Below are 23,220 nucleotides of genomic sequence, written 5' to 3' on the forward strand. Positions count from 1 at the left end.
CGGGTGTTGAACAATGAGAACACATGGACACGGGGAGGGGAGCATCACACACTGGGGTCTGTTGGGGGGAAATGGGAGAGGGACGGGGGGGTGGGGAGAGATAGCATGGGGAGAAATGACAGATATAAGTGAGGGGAAGGAAGGCAGCAAATCACACTGCCATGTGTGTACCTATGCAACAATCTTGCATGTTCTTCACATGTACCCCCAAACCTAAAATGCAATTAAAAAAAAAAAAAAAGAATCCTAACTTTTGGAAAACCTTGCCCAGAAATATCAAGTGTTAGTATTGTATTTACCTGGTGTTCACAGTGTTTGCAGACCATATTACTAGTGAGTCTTCCATGAAAAGGATGTTGAGACTTCCAATGATTGGATGTGGGGTGAGGTGACCCTGGAATGCAAAAAGTCTTTTGATATGTCACTTTTAGCTCTTTGGCACCATGCTCAACATTCAACTTCCTTTCTAGTATGTGGTAGAAACCCCCTCTGGAGAAAAAAGTTCTTGAAAAGTACATTGAAATAGCTTTCCTCATTGACTTTCATCCAAAAGACATCCCATTCCTTCGTAGGAGAATTTACACAGATCTATCTTTACATGTGGTTTCTGTATAACAGGTAGAGCCACATGTAAAAAAGGAATTTATGTTTAATAATGTCTTTTTACAAACATATTCTTAAAATGTTTGAGATGTCAAAAGAAGGAAACCACCAGTGAACATTCCATAAAGTGAGATAAAATCTTCTGAAATAATCGGAATAAGCAAGTTCTGAATAAGTGAGTCTTTCTTTGGCTAAAATGGGAGTTAGTGGAAAGAACACAGTGAAAAACCCGGGCTCTGGAGTCAGGCAGTCCAGGGATCAGCTTTGCCTCTGCTTCTTATTTGCTACCTGACCTGGGAATGCCTTTAATCTCTGCAAGCCTCAGTTTGCAGAAAATTGGGATAGTTATTATCCCATGATCTCCAGTATCATCAGCTTTGTAGAGCTGCTTAACGAAGCTAAACAGCATGGGCTCAGAAAATATTTATTCCTATTACTACACAGAGGAATTGATAATTGTATCGTTTAAGTCTTAAGAAAACAATTTCCTTCTAAGAATGACTGTGGTAATATGCAGCAAAATTTGGCAACACTGGAAACGCTGAGGACATGACAGATTCATCAGCTTATTATGTTCTTCCCAGGGTCACTTTGAAAAGGTAAAAAGTAAGCCTTTGTGTGAAGTACAAATAAGCCAGTTTGACAAAAGTAAGCTGGGCTGGGGTACAAGGGGACACCAAGAGAATCATGTAAAGCTGTTTCCAAAATACAAGTTCCTTTGCAAGCACATCACATTTCAAGCTGGCCTGTATGTCACCAGAAAAAAAATATTTTTAAAACAAGCAAATTATTATCATATCTTAAAAGTACACGTCTTATGTATTATATTTCAATGGAAAACGGCTACCTCTTGTGCGGCAGGTAATTTGTGTGGGAGTTATTTCTGACTGCTGCTGTAGGGAAAAAAAAAAAACAGACTGAAAATCCTATAATCCCTTTCATCACCCTCACCCCACCCCTACATCTTACAAGTTTCTGTGTTGATTATACCACTAAAAATCAACTTTTAACAAAGCTCAGGTTTCTAAAGGTAGCCTCAATTAGCCTATCTGGCTGGATACTATGCATATTCCTTCATCAAATGCGACAGAAACATATTTCCTCTCTCCAGAATATTTTCATCTTTACTGGTTAACTTTTATGAACTCTCCCAATATTTACTGTTACAGGGAAATGAGGCTCATTTAGCATTCCTATGGCCCTTGTTCCCCTGTATTAAATAGTAAAAAAAATTACATTTTTTCTTCTCAAAGCCAACACAAATTGCAGCAATGAATCATTTAAAAGAGTCTTGACACCCCAAATCAGAGTCACCAACTGTAAAGCATGTAGTTTAAGACCCTCCCCTGGCCTTACTCCCACCACTGATTTTTACTGAATCTTACTTTTGAGTTTAAAGTTGTACAAAGATTACACTTGCCTCTCCTATACTTATTAAATATGTACAATCTGCACAGAACATGTTGGAAATGTTAATGGTTTACCTCCAGGGAATGCACATCAAACAAATGCGTGACCCGAGGCTGGCGGTCTCGCTCATCTTCCAATGATGAGGTAATGACATGGAATAATTCGTGAGCATCCTGTCAAAGGGCAAAGCATTCTTTAGAGAGGCCAGGTGAGGCAAGAGCAAGATCAGAACCACTCCTGTCAGCAGATACTCTATAGTGAATGTGGGTAGAATTTGCTTTCTACCTTCTCAAGGCTCAGCTCACTAAAGGAAAACAGTTATGTCCTAGACACTGTCACAAGTAAAGACCCTCAACCAAGAGGTCCAGGAGCAGAGAGAGGAGAGAAAGCCAGGTGGCTGCCTTCACACCAGCAATCTCCGAGACCATCCTGTTTCACTGAGACAGTCCTGACCCCTGCTCCACTTGACTTCAAAAGATTATGCTTTTTGTTAATTGTGGTAAAATACGCATATCTATAAAATCTATCATCTTAACCATTTTTACATGAATGATTCTGTGGCATTACATACATTCATGTTATGCAATCCCCACTGCCATCCATCTTCCTCAGCTGAAATGCCATACCTGTTAAACACTAACTCTCCATTTCCCCTTCCCCTGCCTCGGCACCTACCATTCTTTCTGTCTCTAGGAATCTGCCTAATGTAGGAACCTCATAGAAGTGGAATCATACAAGGTTTGTCTTTGTAACTGGCTTATGTTCCTTAGCACAATGCCTTCAAGGTGCACCCATGCTGCAGCATAGGGCAGAATTTCCTTCCTTTCTAAGGCTGAATAATAATTCATTGCATGAGAATTTTGTTGACCTGTTTATCCGCTGATGAACACTTGGGCTGCTTCTACCTCTTGGCTATTGCGAATATGCTGCTATGAACCTGAGTATATAAATACCTTCTTGAGTCCCTGCTTTTAAGTATTTCCAGTTGTACCCAGCAGTGGAATTGCTGGATCCAATGGCATGGAACTACTCTTGAAGGATCAACTCAAATAGCCCTGTCCCCAAAAACCCAAGCCACCCCTCACTCTTCCGAGAGTAACAGGATCACAACACAAGCCCTCTGCTTCTCCTCTTGGCACTCCCCACACTGCCACCAGAGCAGTGCTTTAAAAGGCAGATAGCTTTACTCTTCTGCTTTTCACTTTCCAATGGCTTCTACTTAGAGTAAAACCTACCACTCTTATCTGGCCTACAAAGCCCCCAACATTCACAATGCCCCCACCCCTGGCCTCTTTTGTGTTCCTTGGACACATTCAGCTTATTCCCATTTTGGGCTGTGCTCAGACCTTCACACAGCTACCTCCTGTCCTTCACGTCTCTGACAAAGAGCTCCTAGTCAGGGCATACTCCCCAACCAACTATCCAAAGCTGCCTCCACTCCTCTGAACCCAGCCCACCCCCAGCCAATTGAGCAAAGGCCCCTCTTCCAAAATATGCCCTAAATTCCTGAGGCCTCTCAGCTCCCCTGCCTCAACCCCAGTCAGAGCCGAGCCATCTCAGCCAGATCCCCCGCAGCAGCCTCCCACCTCTCTTCGCAGCTTGCATTCTTACCCCGCCAGCCTTCCTTTTCTAACAAGTCAGATCAAACTAGTCCCCAGTTCAAAGCCCTCTAGTGATTCCCTGCTGCACACACAATAGAATCTGAAGCCGCTCATGGCCTCCCAGTCCCTGCACAATCTGCTCCCTGCCAACTTTCGTCAGTTCCTCTCCTCCGCCGCCCGCCCCCACCCTGGCCTCCCTGCCATTCTCCACAGGTGGCAGCTTTATAACCATCTCCGGACTTCCACCCTAGCTTCTTCCTCTGTCTGGAATGCTGTGTACCCAGGTCTCCACACGCTTCACTCTCTTTTATACTTCAGGTCTCCGCTGAAACCTCACCTCCCGAGAGGAGCCTCCCTACCTGGAGCAGTCTCCTCCTGCGGCGTGGTTCCTCCTCCCCTGCCCTCCCCACCCATGCCATGTCATTACCAGACAGTTTCTTGTTGGCATATCCTGAAATTCCCTGCTTGTTGTCTGCACCTACCCCAGCCCATTATCCTTATCCCCAACTTGAATCCCAGCTCCGAGAGAGCAGGAAACACCTGTAGGTCATGTCTGCTGCTACAACCCCATTGCCCTCCACAGGCCCCACCCCAGGCAGGCATTCAGTCAATACTCATTGCCTATATAAATGAATTCCCTTCTGGGCTATAAACTGCAGTATAAAGTGCAAGTAAAAATCCAAAGGTAAATAAGGCAAGGCTCTGGCCCCTGAGGGACTCACAATCCAGGGGAGGTATGTCAGCCCAGCCATTAGCCAACAGCACATCAGGGCTGCAACCCTGTGACAAGCAGGAAGCAGGAGGGCCAGAGGAGAACCAGCACTTCCTCGGGGGCTCAAGGAGCCCTAAAACACCAGGTATCTGGGCCCAGCCTTGAAGCAGATCCCAAGACAGGATGGAGGTGGATCTATAACCTAACCTGGGGGTCAGCCATATAACGACTAGGCCTTGAGGAAAGGGACAGCATTGCAGAGGAGCAGAGCTTGAATGTGCACTGTAGCATCAGACTGACTTAAATCCTGGCTCTGCCTCTTAAATAGCTGTGTGACTCTGGGCAAATCATTCCACTTCTCTGAGCCTCAGTGTTTCTATCTGTAAAATGGGGATAACAGTAACTCCTTACAGGGTTATTTTGATAATAAAATCAGGTAATTTGCATAAAGCAAGCACTGAGCCCAATGCATCCTCTGAAGCTCTAGCTTTAGGCAAAGAAAATGGGAAAGTCTGATTCTGATTGACCAGATCGCTGATAATAGAGATGTGGGCAAGGCCCATGCTAGATGCTCTGGGTACCTTCGAAGAGAAAAAGGCCGCTGGACAGACATGTTCATCTCTTTTTCGCGCAGACTATAGCATCACGTGGGCTCAGTGACTGCTGTGGGACAAAGATGTCAGAAATACTTCCAAGGAGTGACTGCGACTTAAATGAGTCCTTGATGAAGAAGTCGGACTTAAAAAAAGTGATCTGATGGCCTTGGCAACTGAATCTCAAAGTTATCTTCTCAGTTTAGGGAAATGTAAATTAAATAATTCCACTTACCAGAGGAGGATTTTAAAAGTATTTTCTAAGTAGAAAAACATTGCAACATACAATTGGATTAATTGAGATACATTTTAAGAAAGTATAGATATCACCACAACCATGTCTAAAAAGTGACCAGTGGCTTCAGAATAAAGGAAAAACAAGAGAACATCTTTAAAAATAAGGGGAGCTAGAAAGCCTCCTCACCTCCCTTTGCAAAAGTTTCTCAATGTCCCTCACATCAACCCCACAGTTTTGTGAGGTCCAAGATGCCACCTCCCATTTCTCTGGACAGTAGTGGCAGAAGACGCCTACACAAAGCTGGACAAGGCCACGCTGGAAGTGTGGCTGCGGAGGATGCACCTGTATGCCACTGCAGGCTAGATTTTTTCATCCCTAGAGCTTCACTCTCTTGGCCTCTGTTTCAGACTTGTTGTTGCTAGTGGTCTGGCAGGGAGGAGGGTGGTCAAGTTCCAAAGAAGGTAGCGAAGCTGCAGTTGTGGAAAAGGGAGGTGGGAGTGACTCAATACAGCCTTGGAATTGCATATGACATCTGCTTCAGGTTTGGGGCCACTTTAAGCTAAGCTCTGAAAATAGATTTTTTAAAAAATGAGGGTGAGGTCCAGAAAAGAGTCTTACCTGAACCTCTGAGCCTCCAAGGTAAAGTCACCTGCCTCTTTCTAAAGAACCCAGGTGTCCCTATCACTTACCGGAGTGCCAAGTCACTCAAGAACTAAAAAGAGCTTTGCTCTTTGGCAACTGTGTGTTTCTGTCCCATCCCACTAACTTTCTACCCACTGGGTGAAAACCAGCTATATCTCCCCTCTGGTCATGAGAACAGGAACAAAGTTGGTACTCTGGTTCCAAAACACTAAAGTTGTCTAAAATGTCACAGAAATGTACACTGAGGCCAGGCAACTGCAAGGTCAGGCCCCAAGAAGTCACTAGGGGAAAGCATTCTCCAAGCTAAACCTGTTTGAATGTTTTACTCACCTGTTCTTCAAATGATGAGATCTGCCATCTGTACATTCTTAAGACATCCAACAAGCAGCTTGCATCCAAGACCTCATCATCAGTAACTTCTTGGCAGGATAAGGCTGGAAACAAAAAAGGTAAGACAATTATTAAATTCACCAGCATAACTAACCAGAAAACCTGCACAGTATAACATATCAATCAAAGTTAATTAAAAATTTAGGGACTGAAGGATTTACCCTAGAATTAAATATTTTTCATCATTCTTTGTAGCTTTACCTAATGCTTAGTACTCTATTAGGCACTTTATGTTTATTGAATGAATGTAATTTTTAATAAGGCTGCAGCATTTAAATGAAGTAACTGATTCCTGGATCTTCACACTATCATCATCAATATAAATTTGTTGCAAGGTTCTTATTGAGTAAAATGATTTTAATTCACAACTCTCAGGTTTGGAGAGCCCTTAATCTTTCATCTAGTCCAACCCCATATTCAGTGCTACACTCCTCTCCACAGGGCTGTTTCCCATCACTGTAAGGCCTTTGCTTCTATTTGTTTACATTTGCGTTTCTGATTTTCAAGGCAAGGTATCAAGCTATATACAGCAGCCTGAAAGGGTCTTTTACATGATTTATTTTTCTCTCTCTCTCTTTTTTTTTTTTTTTTTGAGACAGAGTCTTGTTCTGTCACCTAGGCTGGAGTGCATTGGCGTGATATCAGCTAACTGCAACCTCCACATCCTGGGTTCAAGTGATTTTCCTGCCTCAGCTTCCTGAGCAGCTGAGATTACAGGTACGCGCTACCACGCCTGGCTAATTTTTTGTATTTTTAGTAGTGATGGGGTTTCACCATGTTGGCCAGGCTGGTCTTGAACTCCTAACCTCATGATCTGCCCACCTCAGCCTCCCAAAGTGCTGGATTACAGGTGTCAGCCACCTTACCTGGCTGAGTGGTTTACTTTTCAATCACAGGTAGAATCAGGCCTAAAAAAAGTTTGATGGGCTTATGAATTTATATTATAATTACTTCTAGAACAAGGATTGGCACTATTTTTGGTACTACTCAACGCTGCCATTGTAGCACAAAAGCAGCTATAGATGTAAAAAGAAAGTAACATTTCAGGACCTTCTACATGTATTATGCCAAGGGGAAAAGAGCTGGAAACAGTCATGTAACACAGCGCTTTTCATCTCCGGCACATGGCTGCTACTTTCTGACCTTTGTGTTGAGATGTTACATATTAACTAGACTCCCTGTTCTTCACTCATACCTAGGCTGAATGACACTGGAGATAGAGACCCTTGTGATTATTATCTCTTTACAACAGAAGGGTGGGCAACCCCCTAAGAGTGTAATCCACAGTAGCCAATCCAATCTTATATCTGTATGTTAGCTACCGTATGGAAAATGATCTAATTCTGTTCAGCACCTCCGTTTTTGTCTATATAAATGATCCCTACTTTTCCCCACATTGGGAGCACTGATCACCATTTCCTGGTATTTGTGTGTCCCCAGGCAACTACCTTCACAATTTGTGCTTGAATAAACCCTTTTAGCTGGATCTCGAACCCTTTGATTATTTTAGGTTGATATAGGCAATACCTAAACAAATGGGCATGACTGTGTTCCAATAAAACTTTATTGACAAAAACAGGTGGTGGCCTGGATTTGGCCTATGGGCCATCCTGTGCAGACTCCTGACTTGGCCACCCTCTTCCTGTCTCATGTTACACTGGACCAATACTGCTAGAGTGTAAGAGAAAAAAATATAGGAGCCTGCCTCTCAGTGCAGTTTCTGGAAGTTCAGTGACAACCAAGATACAGTAGGCCAGCCTGTTTTTCCTTTCCGATTTGCCATCAATAGACTTGGAAGATTCCTTTAAAGCCCAGACTTCTGGGCTGCTCTGCCTATGGAATAGCCATTCTTTTATTCCTTTACTTTCTTAATAAACTTGCTTTCACTTTAAAATCATCATCATAATAAATCCTCGGCTTCTGCATCAGTGTGCATATACTCTGGGCCAGTCCTTTCCCTCCCAGGACAAAGGGAGCAGGGTTGGAAAAGGAATCGCACTTTTCTCCCACACCCCTTGGGCAGCCATTCTGTTAGCTCCCCTGCACCGGCCACCCCCAAAGGAAAATTTTAATGCCCCCATTAACCCAATTTTGTCTAAAATACTATGGGCAACTTGGCAGTATCTACTAACATTTTTGTATCCTACAATCCAGCAATTTTACTTTCTCAGGATCTACCCTAGAGAAATGCATGCTTGGCCGGGCGCAGTGGCTCACGCCTGTAATCTCAGCACTTTGGGAGGCCGAGGCGGGCAGATCACGAGGTCAAGAGATCAAGACCATCCTGGCCAACATGGTGAAACCCTGTCTCTACTAAAAATACAAAAAGTAGCTGGGTGTGGTGGCGTGTGCCTGTAGTCCCAGCTACTCAGGAGGCTGAGGCGGGAGAATTGCTTGAACCCGGGAGGCGGAGGTTGCAGTCAGCCAAGATCCCACCACTGTACTCCAGCAGTGCTCCATGTAACTTATCATTAGGGAAATGCAAATTAAAACGATACCATACCTTTAGGATGGCTACTATCAATAAAAACAGAAAACAGTATGTGTTGGTAAGGAGAAACTGGAACGTTTTTGCATTGCTGGTGGAATTATAAAACTGTGCACTCCAGCCTGGGCAACAGAACAAGACTCTGCCCCAAAAAAAGAAAAAAAAGGGAATGAGGTTTGCAAATCACATCTGATAAGGGATTAATACCCAGAATATGTAAACTTAGAACTTATAATACCCAACAACAACAACAACAAAAGCAAATAAGGCCAGGTGTGGTAGCTCACATCTGTAATCCCAGCACTTTGGGAGGCCAAGGCAGGCAGATCATAAGGTCAAGAGATAGAGACCATTGTGGCCATGAAACATGGTGAAACCCCATCTCTACTAAAAATACAAAAATTAGCTGGGTGTGGTGGTGCGCACCTGTAGTCTCAGCTACTGGGGAGGCTGAGGCAGAAGAACTGCTTGAACCCAGGAGGCAGAGGTTGCAGTGAGCCAAGATTGCACAACTGCACTCCAGCCTGGTGACAGAGCGAGACTCTGTCTCAAAAAAAAAAAAAAAAAAAAAAAAACCCAAACAATCCAATTCAAAAATGGGCAAAGTACTTGAACAGACATTTCTCCAAAAAAGAAAAAAGATACACAAAATGGCCAATAAGCAAATGAAAATATGCTCCATGTAACTTATCATTAGGGAAATGCAAATGAAAATGATACCATACCATTAGGATGGCTACTATCAATAAAAACAGAAAACATGTATTGGTGAGGAGAAACTGGAACGTTTGTGCATTGCTGGTGAATTATAAAACTGTGCACCATCTGTAGAAAACAGCACAGCAGCTCCTCAAAAAATTAACAGAATTACCATTTGATCCAGCAATTCTGAGTATTTACAGAAAATAACTGAAAGCAGGGACTTAAACACTTGGCTTAATTTCATTCTTTGGCTATCATGAATAATGTTCACAGCAGCATTATGCATGATAGCCAAAGAATGAAAACAAGCCAAATATCCACTGACTGATGGATAGACAAACACAATGCTGCATATACATGCAACAGAATATTATTTAGCCCAGACTGGGCACGGTGGCTCACATTTGTAATCCCAGCACTTTGGTAGGCCAAGGTGGGCGGATCACTTGAGGTCAGAATTTCGAGACCAGCCAGGCCAACACGGTAAAACCCTGTCTCTACTAAAAATACAAAAAATTAGCCAGGCATGGTGGTGCATGTCTGTAATCTCACCTACTCGGGAGGCTGAGGCAGGAGAATCAATTGAATCTGGGAGATGGAGTGGCAATCAGCCAAGATCACACCACTACACTCCAGCCTGGGTGACAGAGTGAGACTTCATATTAAAAAAAAAGATTATTCAGTCTTAAGAGGGAATGAAATTCTGATACATGCTATAACATAAATGAATCCTGAAGACTTTAAGTGAAATATGCCAGTTAAAAAAGGATGACTATTACATGAGTCCACTTAATGAGATACATCTTATAGATGAGGAAACTCACCACTTAATGAGGTCTGAGTCAAATTCAAAGAGAGAGAAAATAGGGCAGTGGTCACCAAGGGCTGGGGGAGGGGAGAATGAGAGTGACTGTTTTGTGGATAGAGTTTCAGTATGGGATGATGAAGAGTTCTGGAAAGGGATGGCGGTGACTGCTGTACAGCAGTGTGGCTGTATTAATCTACTGAACTACACACTTCAAACTGGTGAAAATGGTAAATTTTATGTTACGGATATTTTGCCACAGTTTTTAAAAGTAGGCAAAGGATATAAACAAGCAATTCACAGACAAACTCTAAGACCAATACACTCAAAAAAGAAACAGTGAAGGAGGTAGAGCTACATGTACTAAAATGGACGCTTCTCTAATGCTTATTATATTTGGCCATGAAAATCACAAACAAAACAAAACAATATACAGGCCAGGTGCAGTGGCTCATGCCTGTAATTCCAGAACTTTGGGAGGCTGAGGCAAGCAGATGGCTTGAGCCCAGGAGTTCCAGACCAGCCTGGCCAACATAGTGGAATCCCATCTCTACTAAAAATACAAAAATTAGCCGGGTGTGGTGGCATGAACCTGTCATCCCAGCCACTCAGGAGGATGAGGTGGGAGGATAGCTTGAGCCCAGGAGGCTGAGGTGCAGTGAGCCAAGACTGTGCCATTGCACTCCAGCCTGGGGTGGAGTGCAAAAAACAAAAAACAAAAACAAAAACAAATAACAAAATACATCATTTATATGGATGCATACAAACATATTTAAATACACAGAAAAGGGTCTGGAAGGATCTACCTATAGCTTCCTTTTGGGAAAGGTGGAGGGGAGCAGGATAGGAGAATTGACAAAGGGGACTTTGGATTCTCTGTAATGCTTTAATTTTTTTTTTTTTTTTTTTTTTTTTTTTTTTGGTTGAGACGGAGTTTCACTCTTGTTACCCAGGCTGGAGTGCAATGGCGCGATCTCGGCTCACCGCAACCTCCGCCTCCTGGGTTCAGGCAATTCTCCTGCCTCAGTCTCCTGAGTAGCTGGGATTACAGGCACGCGCCACCATGCCCAGCTAATGTTTTGTATTTTTAGTAGAGACGGGGTTTCACCATGTTGACCAGGATGGTCTCGATCTCTCGACCTCGTGATCCACCCGCCTCGGCCTCCCAAAGTGCTGGGATTACAGGCTTGAGCCACCGCGCCCGGCCCAATGCTTTAATTTTTTAAAAAGAGAACGATTCATGCATTACTTGTATAATTAAAAACTATTTATATGCCAGGCATAGTGGTTCTTGCCTGAAACCCCAGCACTCTGGGAGACCAAGGTGGGCAGATTGCTTGAGCTCAGGAGTTCGAGACCAGCCTGGGCAACAAGTCAAAACCTTGTCTCTACCAAAAACACAAAAAATTAGCCGGGCATGCTGGCATGTGCCTGTAGTCCTAGCTACATGGGAAGCTGAGGTGGGAGTATCATTTTGAGCCTGGGAGGCAGAGGTTGCAGTGAGCTGGGGTTGCGCCACTGCACTCCAGCCTGGATGACACAGCAGAACCCTATCTCAAAAAAAAAAAAAATTTTTTTTTTTAAAAAAACCAAAAACCAAAGTAAGAGGCATTGGAAAGCAGCAGAAAAGGGAGCAGACATCCTGAGATAGCAGCCCAAGGATGGCTCTGGCTCCTAGCACTGGGTCCCATGTGAACAATAAGGGCAGTGCTGAGGTCAAGATTAGGGTAACTCATGTGGACATTTCAGCTTTCACATAATCTTTGGAGTGGTGTTTTTAACCCATTTCCCATTTTCCCCAAGAATACTCCTTTCTCTAATCCTAATGTAACATCATACACATAGACAAGTTCTATTTAGAAATAACTCCAAGAACATGGCTGGGTGTGGTGGCTTACCCCCGTAGTCCCAGCACTTTGGGAGACTGAGTAAGGAGGGTCACTTGAGGTAAGGAGCTTGAGACCATCTCAGTCAACATAGAAAGACCCCACCCCTATTTAAAAAAAAATTTGTTTTAAAGGCCAGGGGCCAGGCGTGGTGGCTCACGCCTATAATCCCAGACTTTGGGAGGCCGGATGGATCACCTAAGGTCAGGAGATCAAGACCAGCCTGACCAACATGGTAAAACTCCGTCTCTACTAAAAATACAAAAAAAAAAAAAAAAAAAAAAAAAAAAAAAATAGCCAGGTCTGGTGGCGGGCGCCTGTAATCCCAGGTACTCAGGAGGCTGAGGCAGGAGAATCACTTGAACCCAGGAGGCAAAGGTTGCAGTGAGCTGAGATTGTGCCATTGCACTCCAGCCTGGGTAACAAAGCAAGACTCTGCCTCAAAACAAAACAAAAATAAAACCAAAAAGAAAAGGCTGGGCATGGTGTCCCACGCCTATAATCCTAGCACTTCAGGAAGCTGAGGCGGGTGGATCATTTGAAGTCAGGAGTTCGAGAGCAGCCTGATGAAACCCTGTTTCTATTAAAAATACAAAAATTAGCCTGGTGTGATGGTAGGTGCCTGTAATTCCAGGTACTCAGGAGGCTGAGGCAGGGGAATCGCCTGAACCAGGGAGGTGGAGGTTGCAGTGGGCTGAGATTGCGCCACTGTACTCCAGCCTGAGTGACAAAGCGAGACTCTGTCTCAAAAAAAAAAGAAAGAACTACAAGAACAGTTTTTATATTTTCACATTTAAAATCAGTCAGATTTGCTTCAGCCTCAAAGAGCATGTTTACGTAAAATTAGATGAACACTGGCAGCAAGTTGCACTTTTTTTTTTTTTTAATCTAAACCAGAAATGGGCTAAAACAAGAAAAACAGGATAGTAAAAGAAATTATTCTCAAGTCACCTCTTCTACAGAAAAGTACACTTACTTCATAATGATTTCTGTGTCAAGCAGAGCTCACATGGGAAAATAACTCAGTGAAGCAAGATTTAGCTGAATGTTTTTTAAACCCAATTTTCTCCTTACAGTGAGAGCAATATATCCTTATTGTTAAAAGTAGAAGTATAGTTTTTTCCCAAAAATGATGTTTAAAACTGCTAATGACTGCGCAATCCCAAGATGACCACTGCTAACATTTGAGCCTTTATCAGTGCAGCCTTTATCTGTGGAAGTTCCTGCCTGATGAAGTCAAATTATATTTTCTATGCTGCTCATTAAATTTAATATTACAGCCTACGCCTTCTCCCAAATTACAAAAAAAATTCATAAAAGCGATTCTTAATGGCTGTATGCCATCGATTGCGTAATCATTTTCCCATCTAAGTGCTAGCCAAGCCCTACCCTGCTTAGCTTCAGACGTCTGATGAGATCAGGTATGTTCAGGGTACTATGGCCAGAGGTGATTGCTTAATCATTCTGTTAGATATCTACATTATTTCTCTTTATTGTCATTATAATTAGGTATTGGAGATCTTTGTGCATACATCGTGCTCTATATAATATCCATGGAATGTCAGCGGATGTTGTGAAGAAAAAAAAAAAACAGTTCTACAGTCAAAAAAGTTGGTTTAAAAATGAATTTGGGCTGGGCGTGGTAACTCATGTCTGTGATCCCACCACTTTGGGCCAAGGCAGGCAGATCAACTGAGGTCAGGAGTTTGAGACCAGCCTGGCTAAAGTGGTGAAATGCCATTTCTACTGAAAATATAAAAATCAGCCAGATGTGGTTGGCATGCACCTGTAATCCCAGCTACAAGGGAGGCTGGGACAGGAGAATTGCTTAAACCTGGGAGGCAGAGGTTGCAGTGAGCCAAGATTGTGCCACTGCACTCCAGCCTGGACAACAGAACAAGACTGTCTCAAAAATCAAATCAAATAAAATAAAATAGAAGTTGAGGCCAGGTGCAGTGGGTCATGCCTGTAATTCCAGCACTTTGGGAGGCTGAGGCAGGCAGATCACTAGAGGCCATGAGTTCGAGACCCGCCTAGTCAACATGGCAAGACCCTGTCTCTACCAAAAATGCAAAAAAATCACCTGGGTGTGGTGGCAGAGATCTGTCATCCCAGCTACTAAAGAGGCTGAGGCAAGAGAATCACTTCAACCCAGGAGGTGAAGTTTGCAGTGAGCTGAGATTGCACCACTGCACTCCAGCCTGGGCAACAAGGTGAGATTCCTAAATAAATAAATAATGTTGGGTAGGTTTTTCTTAAAAACTTTACAAGCCAGTGTATATTGTGACTCTGCAAGTTGGGGGCCACCATGCAGCCATTCCTAAACTTGCTTTTAGGACTCCATTTTTCAAGCTAGTTAAGTCACAATCCACGTTTCTAACCATTTTCATAAGGCAGACAGACTCCCAGACATGGAATTACTAGGTCAAATGGTACTGAATATTTCACAAGCTATTATTGTGTAGTTACAAACTGCTTTCCAGAAATGTTGCACTAAGTTACACCCCTGTTGGCAGCATATGGATGTACTGTCTAACAGCTAGCCAGGGCTGCAAATCTGTTTTTTAATCTTTGCTGACAGGTAGAAAATTGCACTTTTATTTTGTTTATACTTCTTTGATGATGGTCAAGTTGAACATTTGAGTTTGTTAGCAGTTTGTATTACTTCTTTTGTGAATTACCTTATTTTCTAGGTAAAATGGACTTTTTTTTTTTTTTTGAGACAGAATTTCATTCTGTCACCAGGCTAGAGTGCAGCGGCACAATCTCAGCTCACTGCAACCTCCACCTCCTGGGTTTAAGTGATTTTCCTGCCTCAGCCTCGAAGTAGCTGGGACTACAAGCACGCGCCACCACACCCAGGTAACTTTTTTTTTGTATCTTTAGTAGAGATGGGGTTTCACCGTGTTGGTCAGGATGGTCTCGATCTCTTGACCTTATGATCTGCCTGCCTCAGCCACCCAAAGTGCTGGGATTACAAGTGTGAGCCACTGCACCCAGCCAGATTTTTTTTTTTCACTTTAATGTGTTTGAAACCAGAGTACTTCTTACAATGAAACTGTTTATGTGGCAATGGATTTCCTTCCTTCCTTAAAAAGCTGCTATTAAATTGACAATTTAAAAAATAAGTGGTTCCATCTTTGTTTTTTAAAAAACACCTTTTTGTATCTATTGGGCTCTTAGTGCTTTGTTTTGTTTTTTTGTATAATGACCTATATGATCTTTTCCTACAATAAGGCTATTAATTCTTTGTCATCTGGACTTCTTTGAAAAGGTACATAATCCCCTTGAAATTCCCATCTAGATACCTTTCAGAAGGTGCAACAGTGTTAAGGACAAATACTGATGTGAGGGGGGCTCCTTCTGATCCCTGGTGTACTGAGTGGTGAACTCTTCCAGCCACTTGATGAAAGCAGGACAGGCAGACAGGCCTTGAAGCAGGGAGTTCATGAAGCAGGTGTTCCCTAAATTGACAAGGCCAGGCACAAGCCCTAAAATGAAGCAGGGGGGAGATGAGAACAGCTTATCACATTTGACCCATTTCTCTCCCATTTGGGACCCAGAGTTCCATCACTGTGGCCTTAAATTTGGAATCCTAACCCAAGAAGATCCTTATCCACAGAGATCTGGCGTCCAGGCCTTCTGTCTGTGCCAAGGCTTGGTTCTAGTACTGCTCCTGCAGACTGTAAGCGCAGAAGGACAGATCCCCCTTGTATGTTATTTTTGAAACTTATCATGGTATCTAGCATTGCTTGGTTCTTTCCAAATGTATAAAAACACTTAGTAACCATCTCCTGTCTTTTTCTCTTCCTCATTCTCCCTCACATGCTCTCTTTCTTCTTTAATCAGAAAGCAATGTTTCTCAGAACAGAAGAAAACAATTGTTCTGTTGTTACTTCCCCAGTTCAATGACTCTGTTCTTATCTTAACAATCACTGGGAAAGACACCACTATACCAATTCTGATCAGGCTTTCTGCAGAGATCAACATAGTCTAATACAATTCTTTCTTCTGCTGGAAATCTTTTTGAAAAAACTTTTTATTATCAAAGTCCTCAAAGACACACACAAGGAAGGAGAATGTATAATTAACCTCAATTATAACTGTCCCCAGATTTAACAATTATCAAATTTTGCTACATTCTTCTTTTCGCTACATTTCTTCTTTTTTCTTTGCTGAATTTTAATCAATGTTAAATAGAGCAACATTTACAAAAGAGAGCATTTTTTAAAAATAAGAAAATAACATTTTAGTAATGAAGGCATTCACTTGAAATTTTTACCAGTTCCTAGTAAGCTAGCCCAAGAGAACACAAATGTATGATGTAATCAGTCAGTTTGCACTACTGAAAAATACAATTGCCATATTAATGAGAACACTTAAGACAATTACGCCGTTTGACATTTTTCATTACAAAGCATGCCTCAGACTCCAGTCTGGAGAGGGGCTGAAATAGAAATGTTTTTACTACAGGATATAAAGTAATGGCTAATGGTAAAAGTACTGTTTCAAAACCCGAAGTCATCATTTTAAAGATACAGAGAACAAACATGACCAACCTCCTCAATTCTTTGAGCTGTTTTCGGATAATAGGGATTTGGGTCAAGTCTAAAGACCACGGTGCAGTGTTCTCATTCTTACCTTTTCTACGCTTCTTTCTTTCTGTAATGGGTCCCCAAATAACATATATTCCTGCTGCAAGAGCAGCAGCAATTCCACCTATCACTCCCCAGTTCTTCATGACTTTATATCTAAAAAAGAAAACAAGTTTACTGTCTTCCCTCAACGCAAACACAATACGCGAATATACAGATATAAACAGAATAACATTTTGTCAAAATAACCCATTAAACCTAATTTCAAGTTAAAGTGATATATAGTCATAGGATTACATCTTGAAAATCAGGATGTCTAGACATTAGGATTTAAAATCTAAGTCAGCCGGGGACAGTGGCTCATGCCTACAATGCCAACACTTTGGGAAGTCAAGGCAGGTGGATCCCTTGAACCTCAAAGTTTGAGACCAGCCTGGGAAGCATGGTGAAACCCTGTCTCTACTGAAAACACAAAAATTCGCTGGGCACGGTGATGTGCACCTGTAATCTCAGCTACTCGGGAGGCTGAGGCAGGAGAATCACTCAAATCCAGGAGGCAGAGGTTGCAGTAAGCTGAGATTGCACCATTGCACTCCAGCCTGGGTGACAGAGCAAGATTCAGTCTCAAACAAACAAACGAACAAAAACAAACAAACAACAACAAAACAACAACAACAACAACAAAAACCTAAGTCAGATCATAACATTCTAAAGGCTACTTCTCTCTCTGAGAAAAAACTGAGGTTACCTTCTGCCTCTCACTCCACTTCCTCATAGAATGTCACCAGCCAGTGCTCCAACCTCAAGGCCTTTGCACTGCTCTTCCCTCTGCTCAGATTGCTCTTCCCCCAGATCACTGCTTAGCTGACTCCTTTACCTCCCTTCGCTTCGCAAGAGGCCTACCAGAACACATCATCGGGACCTGTCCTGGTCCCCTTGACATGATTCTACTTTTTCTTTTTACCATAGTACTTACCAGCTTCTAACAAAACATTCATTTATTCACTACGTTTGTTTGTTTTCTTTCTTTTTTAATGCACTGGGTTTGTTGTCTGTCTCCCTCAGCTAGCATGTACTTTGTTTTACTAACTAACAAGCTCAAATGTCTAGATCATGCTTGGCACATAGTAGGTTCTCAATAACATTTATTGAATGACTGAATACTGGAGAAAATATACAGAAATGAATTTCTCTTTTAGAATATTAGACAGGGAAGGGGCACACATACAATGGTATGAAAGAGCTGAGTATTTATGAAGTTAAAGGCTTCTTAACTTCAGGCTTGACTTGAATACTGAAGTTATTCTTTTGCTACAAATTAAGAAATTTCACCAGCAATTTAAAACATTGTTTTTATACAAAGTTATGTATTTCTACAAAATAAGGCAAACCATCTATGTGTATATAGCTTTGTGATACATATCTGCATATGTGTTGCCCATGTATATATACTTGTTTGTGTGTGTGTAATACATTATTATCTCAATATTTGGATCATGTGAATATTATTTTGATTTCAGTTCATTAAACATTAACTTCAGTAAACATTAACTAGAGTCACTGGTGACAATAGTGACTCTATTTTATAATCAGCATTTCCTAGTGTCATAGCTGATAGCTAAATTTTAGATAAATATTTGTTTTTCAAGACAGAGTCAACAGAATATGCACCAAACTTGGTGAAGAAAGTGGGATCCCACTATTCTGGTTCAGTCCTGGCTTTGCTACTTCATTCGGCATAATTTCACCTTCTAAGCCTTAGCTTCCTCATCTGTACGATGGGGACAATCCATAAGACCTACCTCACAGGGTTGTTGTGGGATTAAATAAGTGTGAATGCATAGAGTACACAGTAAGAACTTAATAAATGTTAGTTGCTACAAATTAAGCATTATAATCTCAGGTTCATTCATGAAAACCATTCTTTCTTTCCTTTTGTTCTTTTTTTGTTTTTGTTTTGTTTTTGTTTTTTTGAGACAGTATCGTGCTCTAGTGCCCAGGCTAAAGTGCAGTGGTGCCATCTCAGCTCACCGCAGCCTCCACCTTCTGGGCTCAAGTGATCCTCCTGCCTCAGCCTCCCGAGTAGATGAGACCACAAGTGCACACCACCACAGCCAGATAATTTTAAAATTCTTTTGTAGAGACAAGACCTCACTATGTTGCCCAGGATGTCTTGAACTCCTGAGCTCAAGCAAACTGCCTGCCTCAGCCTTCCAAAGTCCTGGGATTACAGGTGTAATCGCCCAGACAGCGAAAGGTATTCTTGAAGATTCTTAATGCATCACTGTGCTTTTACACAATACAATGATACATGAGTTCACAAAAGTGGCTACTAAGGTTAAAAGGACTGTTATTGAATACTAAAGCACTTTGCCAGTGCCTTAAAATCCCCTTATCAAACACTAATATTTATGGGTGCATACTCTATGCCAGGCCCTTTAACAATCTTATCTTATTTTTAAAACAACCCCACAGAAGCAAGTTCTACTATCACTTTCTTTCTTTTTTTTCTTTTCTTTTTTCTCTCTTTCTTTTTTTTGAGACGGAGTCTCACCACTTTGTCACTCAGGCTGGAGTGCAGTGACATGATCTTGGTTCACTGTAACCTCTGCCTCCCCGGTTCAAGTGATTCTCCTCCTTCAGCCTCCTGAGTAGCTGGGATGACAGGCGTGCACCACCACGCCCGGCTAATTTTTTGTATTTTTAGTAGAGATGCTGTTTCACCATGTTGGTCAGGCTGGTCTCAAACTCCTGACCTTGTGATCCGCCCGCCTCGGACTCTCAAAGTGCTGGGATTATAGGCGTGAACCACCACACCCAGCCTACCACTTTCATTTTTATAGCTGAAGAAACTAAGTCCCCAATTTCGTCACAGTGAGTAAAGGAACATGGCTCTGAATCACGCCTGTTTGTCTCCCAAGTCTGTGCTTAAAACCACAAAGTTCAAGATGGCAATTGAAGGAAAGAGTGTAGAGGGGATGGGAGAGAGGTCTCGTCCATGTCATTAGCTGCGTAAGGAAAAAGCACCCAGGGACAAGTGGTGACTTTGGAAACTCCATTCCTCTGCAAAATGACATCCCCAGGAGAGTGGTGAGGCCTAAGGATGAAAAGATCTGGCTTCTCCTCTCAGCTCTGCTATCAGGTTAGCTGTGGGGCCACACTTCCCACCTGCAGAACGGGGGCACTAGACAGGATAGCTATTGAGGACTTTCAGCCCTGGGATAATAAGCTCTTTAGACTTGCTCCAGTTCCAGAGGAAGCCGCCGTGAGCAACAGGTCTCAGTCATTTGGGGTCAGCAGTGGGGGAGGGAGGACTCAGTTCTGAAAGCAGGAACCCTTGGGAGGGTAAATAAGAGGGAAATGGGGGCCCTGATACGACTGGGAACCCAGGCAATCAAGGAGTCCTAACAAAAACGAAAGAGCCTTAACAAGACCAAGCAACCTTAAGAGGTTAAAGGGGCCTTCACCAATTTAGGAACCCTTGCAAAATAAGGGCCTTTACTCACTCTAATAACATCGAGAACCCAGGCAGAAGTGGGGATCCGTATTAGACTAGAGGGCGAGCTGACAGGAATAGGGGGAGGTACTCAGAAAACGCAGGGCGTGCAGGCCCGGGGCACTTATAGGACTGTAAGAACCACGCCAAGATTGGGGAACCCTGGAGGTCCAGAAACATAATTATGAGTGGGGGACCCAGAAGGATTGAGGGTATACCACCAGAAGGACTGAGGCGCTGACAGAATTCGGGGCCTAGAGGCACCGAAAGGACTGGGGGCACTGATAGAATTCGGGGCCTTGGCAAGACGGGAGGGCCCTGGGTGTCCTGCGAACAATGACAGGAGGGGGAGGGACCGACAGACCCGGGGAGTGCAGACAGCATCTGTGTTGCCGAAGGACTGGAGGCCCGTCCCGTCTCCCACCTAAGGGCACAGGCCTCCAACCCTAAAGGATGCAGAAGCTTCCGGACTGCCCGTGCAGGCCCTGGGACCCCAACTAGGGCATGAAAAAGCCGTCACGGGCCCAAGCTGAAGACCTTGGTCCCGGCCTCTTCGGCCGCCCCGCCCCCCAAAAGCTCACCTGACAGCCGCTCCGGTACGCAGGAAGCGCTGAATGGCCCTGTCGGCCGCAGTCATCGCCGCCTCGGCCCGGGAGCTCAGCATTGCGGCCGCACCGGAGGCCTGAACCCGCCTCCGCCGCTACTGCCGCCGCCGCCGCCGCCGCCGCCGCCGGACCGAGGGCTACGAAGGTTCCCGAGACAGCGGAACCTGCGGCCGCAGTCCCAGCACTTCGGCGGAAGGTAGACCGCAGGACCGCGCCTATGGGGATCGGAAGTAGCTGGCGCCGGAGAGCAATAGCTGACGGACCACAATTTTTTTTTCGTTTCCTGTAGCAACAGGCGCCGGCATCGGTTGCTACGCTAGGCTCAGCTGCCCAGGGCGGCTTGGTTTTCAGATTTTGATTAGGCTCCATTCATTCATAAATATAGATGGCACGCTTCTAGGATGGACCCTGGGTCATGATTTGAAATTTTCGATGTGGAGAAGAGGCCCCAGGCCAAAAGTCGGGTCAGGCCTCTGCTATAATTAGTTATTATTGTGGCCAGAGTGGAAATAGGTCATAAAGGAAGGAACTTTAATGCGCATGAGTCTCATCTATGATGATATCAGTAGAGAAACCAACGTCTTTAATAATAATAGCCAACAAACTTATTGTTTACTTAGGTGCTAGGTATAGAGCTAAGCATGTCACATGCGTTATTTACATTTAATATTCACACCAGCTCTACATTACCCACATTTTACATCTCAGGGAACCCAAAATATTTAAAGAGATAGTAAGTTTTTGACACAACTTGTAAGTGGTGAAAAGAGATTGGCATTTCAGTCTGTGTATCTCCAGAAGAGTACTCTCCAACAGAAATATACAGGAGCCACACAGGTAATTTTACATTTTCCAGTAGCCACATTAAAGTAAAAAGCAAGAGCTAACCTGGATGCTGCGGTTTACGCCTGTAATCCCAGCACTTTGGGAGACCGAGGCTGGTGGATCACCTGAGGTCAGGAGTTCAAGACCAGTCTGGCCAACATGGTGAAAATACAAAAATTACTGAATACAAAAATTAACCAGGCGTGGTGGCAGGCACCTGTAATTCCAGCTACTCAGGAGGCTGAGGCAGGAGTATTGCTTGAACCCAGGAGATGGAGGTTGCACAGAGCTGAGATCATGCTACTGCACTCCAGCTTGAGTCACAGAGTGAGGCACCATCTCAAAAAAAAAAAAAAACAAAAAAAAAAAAACTAACAAAAAAACACAAGAGGCCAAGCATGGTGGCTCACGCCTGTAATCCCAGCCCTTTGGGATGCCGAGGTGGGTGGATTGCTTGAGGTCAGGAGTTCGAGACCAGCCTGGTCAATATGGTGAAACCCTGTCTCTACTAAAAAACACAAAAATTTTCGGGGGGTGCTGGCACGTGCCTGTAATCCCAGCTACTTGGGACACTGAGGCAGGAGAATCGCTTGAATCTGGGAGGCAGAGGCTGCAGTGACCCAAGACTGCACCACTGCACTCCAGCCTGGGTGACAGAGGGAGACTCTGTCTCAAAAAAAAAAAAAAAAGCAAGAGGTAAATTAATTTTAACAATATATTTTCCTCGACCCAATATGTTTAAAATTTTGGGCCAGGTGCAGTGGCTTATGCCTATAATCCCAGCACTTTGGGAGGCCAAGGTGGGAGGATGGCTTGAGGCCAGGAGTCCAAGACTACCCTGGGCAACACAGCAAGAACCCATGGCTACCAAAAAAAGAAAAAAAAATTGTCATTTCTATCTGAAAATTATTGATGAGATAATTTACATTCTTTTTTTTTTTTTTGGTAGTAAGTACCTCTCAATTTGGAGTACCCACTTTTCATGTGCTCAATAGCCACAAGTGGCCAGCAGCTACTGTATTGGACAGCACAGTTTATAAAGGGTTAGGGCCAGGGAGAGTTTTGCTCTCTTTGAATCACTTTCTCCGACTTTGGACTGAGTAATTGCATTCATGCTGGGGATGGTGTCGCATACCTGTAGCCCAAACTACAGAAACAAAACAAACAAAAGAAATCAATGTGTTAGATCAGCGGTTCTCAAAGTTTTGTTCTCAGGATCTCCTTGTAAGCTTAAAAAGGATTCAGGGATTTTGTTCATATCTAATTGTATCCTGTTAGAAATTAAAACTGTGGAGTTGGGTGCTATGGCTCATACCTATAATCCCAGCACTTTGGTAGGCCGAGGTGGCTGGATCACCTGAGGTAATCAGCTTGGCCAGCATGGTGAAACCCCATCTATACTAAAAATACAAAAAATTAGCCACGTATGGTGGCATACTCCTGTAGTCCCAGCTACTCGGGAAGTTGAGGCAGGAGAATTTCTTGAACCCAGCAGGTGAAGTTTGCATTGAGCTGAGATCATGCCACTGCATTCCAATCTGGGCGACATAGCGGGACTCCATCTCAAAACAACCACAACAACAACAACAACAACAACAACAAAAAAAAAAAAAAAGAAAGGAAGAAAGA

General features: G+C 43.4%; 1 protein-coding gene across 2 annotated transcripts in view; it reads right to left on the minus strand.

The window, feature by feature from the left end:
- USP30 (ubiquitin specific peptidase 30) overlaps positions 1 to 20,948 on the minus strand; it is a 36,291-nt gene extending 15,343 nt beyond the window's left edge. Inside the window, exons 1-7 of one of the 2 annotated variants that reach the window (XM_010342897.3) lie at positions 20,743 to 20,948; positions 16,712 to 16,821; positions 15,379 to 15,561; positions 6,130 to 6,233; positions 2,088 to 2,186; positions 1,451 to 1,493; positions 300 to 394 (exon numbers count right to left, since the gene is read on the minus strand). In XM_010342897.3, coding sequence (XP_010341199.3) covers positions 300 to 394; positions 1,451 to 1,493; positions 2,088 to 2,186; positions 6,130 to 6,233; positions 15,379 to 15,561; positions 16,712 to 16,821; positions 20,743 to 20,825 — 717 coding nt within the window. In that variant the 5' untranslated portion in view covers positions 20,826 to 20,948. Of the gene's footprint in view, positions 1 to 299; positions 395 to 1,450; positions 1,497 to 2,087; positions 2,187 to 6,129; positions 6,234 to 15,378; positions 15,562 to 16,711; positions 16,822 to 20,742 lie in introns of both variants that reach the window. The other variant, XM_003932359.4, reaches the window with a different exon arrangement.
- Between the last annotated feature and the right edge of the window lie 2,272 nt (positions 20,949 to 23,220).

The sequence above is a fragment of the Saimiri boliviensis genome, chromosome 7 (genome assembly GCF_048565385.1).
Source record: "Saimiri boliviensis isolate mSaiBol1 chromosome 7, mSaiBol1.pri, whole genome shotgun sequence".
Classification (NCBI taxonomy): Eukaryota; Metazoa; Chordata; class Mammalia; order Primates; family Cebidae; genus Saimiri; species Saimiri boliviensis.